The sequence below is a fragment of the Gekko japonicus genome, unplaced genomic scaffold, assembly GCF_001447785.1.
Source record: "Gekko japonicus isolate JY-2015 unplaced genomic scaffold, Gekko_japonicus_V1.1 scaffold4356, whole genome shotgun sequence".
NCBI lineage: Eukaryota > Metazoa > Chordata > Lepidosauria > Squamata > Gekkonidae > Gekko > Gekko japonicus.
In genome coordinates this window covers 80,695-92,337 of record NW_015177145.1, presented here as the reverse complement: position 1 = coordinate 92,337, position 11,643 = coordinate 80,695, and the positions used below count along the sequence as shown (strand labels likewise).

The window sequence follows — 11,643 nt, the reverse complement described above, 5'->3', positions numbered from 1 at the left end:
TCGGGGAAGTTTCCCTTCAGGCAGCCTCCGCCGAATTCCATGTTTGTACAATCTTCCTTGAAATTGAAGCAATCTGCCCGTCACTCTGCGCCTCCCGATCGCGAGGGCTGCAAAATCAATGTTATCATGAAGTAGCTCTATTCCTTTGCCTCTATGAATCTTCGTATTGACACCTACCTGTCATATCTGTCTCCCTATGTGTTTAATGTGGCTAATGCAGTCCGTCCCGTCTTACAGTTTGTTCCGGAGAAACACCGTCCAACATTGTCAGGAGCTTTATCAGAAATTTGCACGATCTCAAAACAGCAAATTAATAAAGTCCGTCATGCTATCACTTGCTCCTCGAAAGTTCTTGTCTCCTCCATCAATCTCCATCATCGTGCTTGGCTAGGAGGTACCTCTTTACAGCCCGACATGAAATTACGGATTGAGGATCTCCCCTTCAATGGCGAAGATCTCTTCCACTCTACCACTGACGAAGCCTTAAAGGCTGTTGATGATAGTCAGAAGGAGGCTCGGAACCTAGGTGTCTCGGCATCGACACCCCGATGCCGGTACCGTTCCTGGAAACCATATTATGCCAGACACCAGCCATCTCCTGCCCTATGACCTCCATTATGCCAATAGGGTGCGCCAACAGGCCCCTAAAAAATCCCAGCAGCCCAAGCAGTCCGTTTGACCGCTTTGATCGCCTGCCATCTCCTCCATCTTACACCCCTCCCGTCCGGCCCCGACTCTTCCCCTTTCTACGAAAGTGGGAAGAAATTTCAACTGATATCTGGGTCCTTACCATCTTACGGGTCGGGTATGCCATAGAGTTAGTTTCGCCTCCCGACCTACCTCATTATGTCGTCACCTCCCCAAGGTGCCATTGAGGTCGTCCCGGAAGCGCTACAAAACCTAGGCTTTTATTCAAAATATTTCCTTGTACCAAAGAGGGATGGCGGCTGCAGGACCATTATGGATCTTCGGGATCTCAATCGATACATTCGATGCCACAAGTTCCGAATGGTCACGCTACAATCTATCCTCCCACTGATTCCCCGGGCGGCATGGCTCGCCTCTGTCGATCTCCTGGACGCCCATTTTCATGTCACTATCCGTCCACAGCATCGAAGGTTCCTGCATTTCACTGTCGGCAACGCACACTATCCGTATCGGGTCCTTCCGTTCGGACTCTGCACTGCCCTGAGGGTTTTTACCAAGCTGATGGCTGTGGTGGCTGCAGACCTCCATCGTCGGGAGATTGTCCTGTATCCCTATATCGATGATTGGCTTCTTGTTACCTCACCCAACACCAGCTCCTCCAAGACGTCCAAACCACTCTGTCTCTCCTTCGTGCCCTCGAGCTTTGTGTCAACCTAACCAAGTCCTCCCTATAGCCTCTTCAGGCCCTTCAATTCCTGGGTGCCTGTCTCGATACCAACCTCGAGAACGTGTTTCTCCCAAACCTGAGGGCCTCCAACATACTTACTCTGGTCTCCCAGTTCCAGACCTCTCCCCGTCAGTCTGCTCAGTCTGTTATGAGGCTCCTGGGGCATTTTGCGGCTACTGTCTTTGTCATCTGTCATGCCAGGTTGAGGATGCGTCCCCTCCAACTTTGGCTTCTCCGTGCCTTCAACACTCTCCGCAGTCCATGGCACACAATCCTGTCGATCCCACCCCCTGTCGTCAACTCTCTTGCTTGGTGGTCTCACCCTTGCCACTTGCTCTCCGGCATGCCCTTTCGCCATCCTCCTCCGCGAGTGTCAGTCTCCACTGACGCATCCCTCTGGGGCTGGGGAGCCCAGTGTGGAATCTTTTCGGCACAAGGGACCTGGTCTCAAAAGAACCTCCTCAGGAAATAGGAAACCTCCTCAGAAAACAATCCATATACAAAAGAACCTCCTCAGGAAAGCTTCTCCATTAGCATGTTCACAGCCTGGGAAACTCCTACAAGATAATGACTCAGCCCTACCCCACCTTCTGGAGTAGATATAAATTACCTGGCTACGATTTTCTTCTTACCTTGACACAGAGAGTACTCCATCTTTCTGTGTTATACCTCTGAGGATGCCAGTCACAGTTACTGGCAAAACATCAAGTTCTACAATGCCAAGACCACGGCCATACAACCCAGAAAATCTACAGCAACTAATGAACTCCGGCCGTGAAAGCCTTCAACAACATAAAAATAGAATTATTAGGCACATAGAGGAACAAAGCCTGCTGAGGGAAACTCAGCATGACTTCAGCATAGGGAAGTTCTGCCTCCCCAACCTTTTGGAATTCTTTTAGAAAATGAATAAGCATTTAGACAATGGTGACCTGGTAGATATTACATAATTGGACTTTCAAAAGGCTTTTGACAAGGTACCTCACCAAAGTTTTTGTTGTTCAGTCGCACAGTCGAGTCCGACTCTTCGCAACCCCATGGACCAGATCACGCCAGGCCTTCCGGTCTTCCACCGTCCTCTGAAGTTTGCTCAACTTCATGTTTGTTGCATCTATGACATTGTCTAACCATCTCATCCTTTGCCGTCCCCGTCTTCTTTGACCTTCAGTCTTTCCCAGCATCAGGGTCTTCTCCAGTTAGCAAGTCATGGGATAAGAGGATTGATTCTCTTATCGGTGAAAAACTGGTTAAATGACAGGAAGCAAAGAGTAGGAATCAATGGAAGGAAGCAAGCAGTGGGGTCCCACAAGGAATGGTATTGAGGGAGGTACCATTTAATTGATTCATAAATGATCTGGAAGTAGGGGTGAGTAGTGTAGTGGCCACATTTGCAGATGGCACAAAATTATTCGGGATAGTGAAAACCAAGGCTGACTGTGAAGAGCTCCAAGAGGACCTCCACAAATTGGGTGAGTGGGCGACAATATGGCACATGAAGTGCTTCCTCTAAACTGTGTAGTCTTGTGAGCAAAATTCTACTTTGTGAGCTACTGGCATTAAAATTGTGAGTAAGCAATTAGGCTACTGCAAAATCAGTTTGCTCTGGAGCCATCCTTCCTGACCTAAGACAAAAATGTGTGAGCCAGAGGCTAAAAAACTGAGCTAGCTCACACTAACTCAGCTTAGAGGGAACACTGATAAAGGGATGTAGATTGGGGCAAAAATCCCAACTTCAAATATAGGCTAATGGGGTCTGAACTTGCTGAGTCTGAGAGAGAAAAAGATCTTGGGGTCATAGCTGATAGCTCAATGAAAGTGTCAACCCAGTGTGCTGCAGCAGTTAAAAAGGCAAACCCTGTGTTAGGAATTATTAGGAAAGGGATTGAAAATAAAATGACTGATCTTATAATGCCCATGTACAGATCAATGGTGCAGCCTCATCTGGAATACTCTGGTCACTGTATCTCAAAAAGGACATTGCAGAGCTGGGAAAAGTACAGAGGAGGGCAACCAAGATGAATTAGGGGGTTGGAGCACTTTCCTGATGAGGAAAGGCTGAAGAGCCTTGGACTTTTCAGTTTAAGAGGGGGCATGATAGAAGTTTATAAAATTACATATGGGATGGAGAGATTTGACAAATATAACTTTTTCTTCTTTTCCCAAAATACTAGAACTTGAGGGTGTCCAATGAAACTGATGGGCAGTAGTTTCAGGATGGACAAAAGGAAATATTTCTTTACACAGAGAGTGATTAAAATGTGGAATTTACTGCCAGAGGATATAGTGATGGCTAGAGGAATAAATGACTTTAAAAGGGGATTAGATAAATTCATGGAGGATAGGTCTATCAGTGGCTACTAGCCATGGTAACTGAAGGGAACCTTCACATTCAGAGGCAGTAAGCTTCTGAATCCCAGAGCCAGGAGGCAACACCAGGGGAAAGGGCCTCCATGGCCTGTTGTTGGCCCTTCAGAGGAACTGGTTGGCCACTGTCTGAGACAGAATGCTGGACTAGATGGATCACTGGTCTGATCTAGCAGGCTGTTATGATCTTATCATACACAGAAAATATGTGTATCAGTTTTACATTCAGCAGAGTTCAGTGCCTGTATTACTTTGAAGTTCTGGTACAATTTTTTTTTTTAATTTAAGCATTTTAAAACTTTGATAATATATCCCCCCAAGAAAAAGATACAGCATTTATAAGTTCTGGGAGAAAATATTGAAGTGGCCATCATCTGAGTATTCATAACTATGTAGGAATCTTTCTGTGTGTGGTTTCAAGAGGCTCGTCATGTCTGTGTACACCTGCACAGTAAGTGCTGACCTGAAACAGAATCCTGGCCCTTATCAGAAGTCTGTGTTTGACGGCATGGGTTTTTTGTGACTGGAGGGGAATGTCACCCTCAGCTTCCTTTTCCATAAATAATCTATTTGGTTTTATCTAAAATTCAGTTTCCATTAATAGAAGGGACTTTTATTAGTGAATTGGAACTTTTTGACCTCCTCTCTCCACTGTAAGCTGCTGAACTCCCGAAATCATCCCCTATCCCATAGGAGCAACATTTTGGAGAGCTCAGTGGGTAAGGTTGCCAGCCCCAGATGGGGGTGGGGGATACCCCAAATTCATGGGTTCTTGCCCACCACCAGTCAGCTGGCCAGCGAGGGGAAGCCCCACCCCCAACAGCCACAACCTGGCACAACGTCCCTAGTGTTATGATGTCATGTGGAAATGACGTCATCATGCTGGGGGTGTCGTGTGGTGATGCTCTGGTATTTTGGGCAAAACTCTATGGTAACCATAGAGTTTTGCCCAAAACACCAGAGCATTGCTGTGCGACATCCCAGGCATGATGACATCACTTCTGTGTGATGTCATCACATTGAGTATGTCACCCCACCCCCCATTGCTGGAGAGCTCCCTCCCACCCTCCTTCGGCAAGGAGGTACAACCTGGCAACCCTATCAGTGGGTCATACCTTAAGCTGGGAAGCAGCAAGGCTCCATTCCATTGATGGAAGTGTTTTCTGTTAAAGGAAAGTTTAGTCTGGAGAAGATACAACCTGTTCTGATTAAGGTAGTTTCCTGTTTGTAGAGGCTTTGAATAGTAATAGAATTAAATACTTTAGAGATAACAGTGTTGATAAATTTTGTGGACATACTGTTCTTTTTTTAAAATGAGAACAATACATTTGATGTGTACTTTTTATGTATGTGGTATGCTAAGGGACAGTGAAGAGAAAAACGGGACAATGAATGATTTGTAAACCTTAACTTGGCTTCTAAGAACTGCTCATTTATGGTCGTCCAGTGTATGTCACCCTGATAGCTAGAAGATCAAGTAAATTTGCTGGAACACGTTTTTTAAAGAGAGGAGCAAATTGTGAGGTAAAACACAGTCTTCATTGTGTGAGCACTGAATGAAGGCATGTTCTTGCTATGGATAAGACCAAGTTCTTTGACTTCGTGGGAAGCTTACTTTTCACCATTTTGGCAGCCTTCAAAGCAAACCTTTCAAACATGTAAATTGTAGATTTTTGATGATACTTTTAATTCTGGCTAATGATGTTTTAAAAATCCATTTGCTGTATTCAAGCTTAAAAATTCTTATATGGAATGCTAGAAACCTTTGAATTATTGAATAAGTTAATGACAGACATAATCTAATTTGTAATGTCTCTTTTCTAGGCTACAGTACGTGATTACAGTCATATTTCTATCACTGTATCGAAATCTCATTATGACCAAACCTGTAGATACTTAAATCCAGAGACTGGAGCCAAGAACAGACAAAATAGATCTTTCTACAATTCTTGAAGGCCATAGGTCTGCAGAAAAAATTGAAATTAAAAACAAACATTGGGTGCTTAAAATATCAGGGAGAGGGGCAGAGCTCTTTTGGCCTTTGAGGGAGGGCTTATTGGGGCCAGACCCTGCAGCAATTACTGGTTGACTTCCAACCACATGACTTGCTTGATTTACTCAGGTCTGGCTATTTGCTACTGTTAAGCAGCAGCCACCTCATGAAAGCCAGTGTGGTGAGAATGTCAGACTAAGATCTGGGAAACCCAAATTTCAATCCCCACTCTGCTGTGGAAGCTTACTGGGTGACCTTGAGCCAGTCACACACTGTCAGCCTAAAAACAGGTTGCTTACCAGTAACTCGTGATCTTCGAGTGGTCATCTGTGCATTCACACCCATGGGATCTAGTGCATACGCGCTGGATCAATTGGTGCTGTAGCAAGCTCTTTTAACGGATTTTCGCACCCAGTCCCTCGGGCATGCGCAGGAACCCCACCGCGCATGCCCAGAGGGGTGGGCGTGGACATCCCACCAGTTCCTACAAACCGCCGCAAATCAACCCCTATTAAAGATGTAGAAAGCTGACAGCAGCGGGGAAGGAGGGTGGGTGGTGTGAATGCACAGATGACCACTCGAAGATCACCAGTTACTGGTAATCAACCTGTTTATCTTAGACGTGGTCTCTGTGCTTCACATCCATGGGAGATTAGCGAGCAGTAGCTTACCTGGAGGAGGGTGCTGCCAGGTTCTTTACTGCGTAGCCGAAGATAGAATGTGACGTCCCATGCTGGTACTGGTGTTTGTACGGACGTCGAGGGCATAGTGCCCGATGAAGGTGTTAGGCGTGGCCCACGTGGCGACTTTACAAATGTCCGGCAAGGGCACTCCCTGGAGGAACGCAGTGGACGTCGCGACAGCCCTGGTAGAATGAGCCCTGATAGGAACAGGTAATGGCTGTTTAGCAAGTAGGTAACATAGATGGATCAGACCTCCAATCCACTTTGACAGGCGCTGAGCCGTGATGCGAGTACCCAGCCGTGCTGAAGCGTACAAGACGAATAGTTGCAAGTCTCGTCTAGTTGGGTGCGTTCTATTGACGTAGAATAGGAGAGCCCTCTTCACATCTAAAGTGTGTAATAATTTGTCCTCCGCTGATGTTGGATTTGGAAAGAAGTCAGGGAGGAAGACCTCTGCCTGCAGGTGGAACTCTGACACCATCTTCGGCAGGAAGGAGATGCCTGGGACGAGGCGGACTCCATCTGGCAGAAACGACAGGTTAGGGGTATCATGCCGGAAAGCCAATATTTCTCCCATTCGCCTCGCCGAGGTAAAAGCAATTAAAAAGGCTGTTTTCCATGCTAAGGGTTTGAGGTCGCATGTTGCAAGCGGCTCAAAGGGCTTCCTTGTGAGCTGGCATAGAACGAGGGGAAGGTTCCAGGGAGCGACTGGAGTTTTGACAGGAGGGTAGAGATGCAATAAACCTTTTAAAAAACGTTTTGAAATCGGATGGGAAAACAAAGTGCATCCGTCAACTGGAACATGGTAGGCCAAAAGAGCGGCCAAATAAACTTTCAATGATGAATGGGAAAGTCCTGAGTCAGCTAGGGTGAGGAGGAATTGGAAGACTCGTTTGAGACCCACTGAGGTGGCTCGAGGGGCATCATTACCAAGGGAAGAACATAATATAATTGTATTTATAATTTATAGAACCTCCGCGTGGTGGGTTTCCTGGAATTCGACAGGACATTCTTTACACAGGTGGAGAAGCCGGTGATGTTATTCTCCATGCCGTCAATTTATAATTGTAGGACCTCCGCGTGGTGGGTTTCCTGGAATTCAACAGGACATTCTTTACACGGGTGGAGAAGCCGGTGACTTTATTTTCCATGCCGTCAATTTCAGCTTTGGTATGTCGTGATGTAGGACGGGGGAGTCGGAGAGAAGGAGGAGGTCCTGAGCCAGAGGGAAGTGATGGTATATCTCCTGTGATAACTCGAGGACTGTCGAAAACAAAGGTTGTCTTGGCCACCATGGAGTTATTAAGATGCAGTCCGCGGCGTCTTTGAGTATTTTGCGGACCACTCTCAGAAGCAGAGGTAAAGGGGGGAACAGGTCAAGAAGTCCCGTGGACCAAGGGTAAAGGAGACCGTCCCCCAGAGATCGTGGATCCTTGCCTCCTCAACTACAGAATAGAGGACACTTTTTTTGTTTTTTGTGGCAAAGACATCGACTTGGGGAGCTCCCCACTTGTGGAAGAGTGGGAGGAGGTATGTTGGGTTCAACTCCCACTCGTGAAGGCTGAGTCCTGCTTGACTTAGATGGTCTGCCTGCACGTTCATGTGACCGGGAATGTAAGTGGCCACGAGGAAAATGTTGTTGGCGATGCAAAGCTCCCACAATTGGGTGGCAAGGTTGCAGAGGCGTAGGGAAACGGTGCCTCCCTGTCTGTTGACATAAGAGAGGGCTGTGGTGTTGTCCGTGAGGACCGTGACACATTTTCCCTTGATTAAAGGTAGGAAGCTGGTGACAGCGTGTTGCATAGCCAGCAGTTCTAGGAAATTTATGTGTCGCTTCCTCATCTGCGCGTCCCACTTGTCTCCAACAGAAAGGCCCATGGAGTGTGCACCCCATCCTGTCAGGGAAGCATCCGTTGTTATGGTGACTTCGGGTGACGGAGGGTGTAAGGGCGCTCCCTGGAGGATATTCGAAGGGACAGTCCACCAAAGTAATGAGTCCTGTATGCTGGGAAGAGGGGATAGGACGACAGTGTGTGCGTTTTTTGACAGGTCGTAGTTGCAGATAAACCAGAGCTCTAAAGGGCGCGTTTTGAGTCTGGAAAAGACGAGAACCGATGTTGCAGCCATCAGACCAAGTAGCCTCTGAATTTGGAAGACAGTGACAGAGGGTTGGGTACAGATGATGGTGGCTAAGGAAATGATATCTGCTGCTCTGTCGTGGAGCAGGTAATCCATGCATGTCTGTGAATCCAGTATTGCACCGATGTACTGTATTCACTGGACTGGACACAATTGAGTCTTTTGTCAATTGACTCGCAGGCCCAGATTCTCCAGTAGTGCCAGAGTCTCTGTGATATTGGAGACCAGGGCGTTCTTTGAAGGCGCTACCAGAAGCCAATCGTCTATGTATGGGTAGATGGAGATACCCTGGAGACAGAGGAAAGCTGCAACCACAATCGGCGCTGGAGAGGCTGAATGAAAGGGCCGTATACTGGTAGTGCTGTTGACCAATCGCAAAGCGTAGATATTGGCGGTGGAAGGGGTGGATAGTAAGGTGGAAGTATGAGTCTTGGAGGTCAAGATGGCCATCCAGACGTGTCTGCGAAGCAATGGCATGATCTGTTGTAGGGACACCATGCGGAAGCGGTGGTAGGTCACAAAACGATTCAGTTCCCTTAGATCTAATATGGGTCAAACGCCTCCATCTCTCTTCAGGATTGTGAAGTATCGGGAATAGAATCCCGTCCCTTGGAGGTGTGGTGGTACGTGTTTGATGGCTCCCTTCTGCAGAAGGATGGACACCTTCTCGAGGAGAGGTGGGGAAGAAGGCGTGGAAACGATGACAGGAGTATTGGGGTTCTGGTGGAACTGAATTTTGTAGCCTCGGGACAATATGGACAGTACCCGGTCGTCCGAGGTGATGTGACGCCAATTTTGAAGAAAGGGTGACAGACAGGTTTGAGCTGACTCAGTGACTGGGAAGTCAAAAACCCTGCTTGCAGGGTTTGGACTGTTTGGTGCGGGCAGCTTGTTGTCCGGGACTGAATTTTGGTTTCTGGAAGGTGGGCTTTTGGCCTCCCGAAGACGTTCTTGGTCTCTATTGTGTGTCCAGAGATTGATGAGTTCGGGTACGCCTCTGCCAGGACCTCGACCAGGTGCGGGGACAGTATGTTTGCCTCGCAGAGGATGACACTCCTAGAGCTCAAGACGCCTTTATGCTTTTATCTAACTCCTGTAGAGTAAAATCAATGGTGGCATTGAGAAGCCCCAGGCCATCAAAGGGAAGGTCTTCCACATAAGTTCTGGTATCTATCAGCAGATTAGTGTTGCGGAGCCAGGAATGTCCTCTGAGAGCAATTGCAGAGGCCATAGTTCTGGAAGATGCCTCGAGGACATGTTTAGTAGTATTGAGCTGTTGTTTTGCCAACACCATGCCTTCTTTTTGTATGACTCTGGCTGCCTGAAGTTTGTCGTCTGGGAGGTGGCTGAGAAGTTCTGAGAACCGTTCCCAGAGAGTATATTGATATCGGTTCATACAGCCCAGGTAATTAGTGGCCTTGACTCCCAACGCTCCCGTGGAGTAGAAGCAAAGGCATCTAATTTCTTACCTTCCTTGTCAGAAGGTGCGGAATTAGTCCTCTTGTATTTGGAGGAAGATGTTATCACCATCGAGTTAGGCTGAGGGTGCGAGAAGAGGAATTCGGCATCTGCCTCTTGGACCCTGTACATGTGGTCCAGTCGTCTTGTGGACACAGGGGCAGACGAAGGTTTTAGCCATGGTGTCTTCGCTGCCTGCAGAAGAACTGAAGACATGGGCAATGCCAAGGTAGAAGAGGTATCAAGCTGAACTATATCATAAACCGCATCTGTTGCCTGGGGATGTTGCTGGACAACAGAGAAGCCTAAAGAGTGGGCCATTCTTTTGACCAAATCTGTGTATGACGTAAGGTTGTCGGATGGGGATACGGGTAAGTCCTCAGCGACATCCTGGTTGGGGGATTTATGGTCAGGAGAGGTATGAGCCTCAGATGCCTCTGTGTCTGAATCCTCTTCTATGAAGTCTGAGGAGTCTTGTTGTGGTATTTGGACCGAAGTGTCCTGTTGACAAGTTATGGGTTTTGTTGGGACGACAGGGTCTGGGTTGACCGGAGGGTTGATAGGACGACCTGGTTCTAGAGTATGATGATCGTCTGGAGGAGGATGTGACAGAGATGCCGAAGGTCTCGATTTGTGGGGCGACCTCGACCTATGAACAGAGTGGGATGAATAGCTATCCCAATCAGAATAGCCCGCCGGAATCAACCACGGCATGGATGGTGGATAAGCCCCGTACAGGTACCTCAACTGTCGCTGATCCCAAGGTATTGGGGGGGGGGCAGGAAGACTCTGGGGGATCGACCTCTGGACTGTGAACGTCTGGGAGACAAAGCAGTATCCTGTCTATGAGAACCGTCCCTGTAGTCTCGGTTGTCAATATCGACAGATTGACTGTGCAGACGTGGAGGGTGACGCTGCTTGTCACATGTAGTATATCGGTGCCGACGTGGATCGATGTCGGGAGCTTCCGATACCGTCGATGTCGACAACGGGAAAGGAGACGGAGAAGGCTCTGTATCCATTTGATGACTTAGGAGCTCTACCATTTTGATGTCGGAGTAAGGACGCTCCATTTGGTGGACAGGGGAGTCCAAGACATGGATGGTCGGTATCAGTGGAGGGACTTGGGCCTCTGATATCGATACTGCGGTTGGAGCGGGAGGCACTTTAGGGGCATCACCCAGTGCAGACACCGTTTCCTTCCCCTTCTTCGCCGCCTTAAGGGACTTGGAGGTGCCTTTCTTCGCGAACTTATGATCTTTACTTGCCTTAGCCTTTTTTTTGACTGGCGTGGAAGCAGACGATTGTGCCTTCAATGTCGGGAGCTTCGGCGTTGGGCAGTCGACATCGGAGGCAGGCCTCGGTGTCGAAGCGGTCGACGTCGATGGTCTCTGCTCCATTGGTGTGGCGGGAGCAAGAGCCGATTCCAGCAGCGCTACTTTAAGTCGCGCCGCACGGTTTTTTTGCATTTGGTTGGAGAAGCGAGCACAATCTTGACAGGACTCAGGTTTGTGTGACTCTCCGAGGCAAAAAATACAAAGTGTATGCTGGTCTGGAGGAGCAAGTTTGCTTCCACAGCGTTTACACCTATTAAAAAATCCCCACTTCTTCTCCATAAGAAGTGGAGTAGA

General features: G+C 48.0%; 1 protein-coding gene across 1 annotated transcript in view; it reads left to right on the top strand.

Annotated features, from left to right (window-relative positions):
- Positions 1-4,169: 4,169 nt before the first annotated feature.
- The window catches only part of FIG4 (FIG4 phosphoinositide 5-phosphatase), an 87,973-nt gene continuing 80,499 nt past the window's right edge, over positions 4,170-11,643 (top strand). Inside the window, exons 1-2 of the mRNA XM_015428341.1 lie at positions 4,170-4,251; positions 5,163-5,263. Of these exons, the coding sequence (XP_015283827.1) occupies positions 4,170-4,251; positions 5,163-5,263 (183 nt within the window). The remainder of the gene's footprint in view (positions 4,252-5,162; positions 5,264-11,643) is intronic.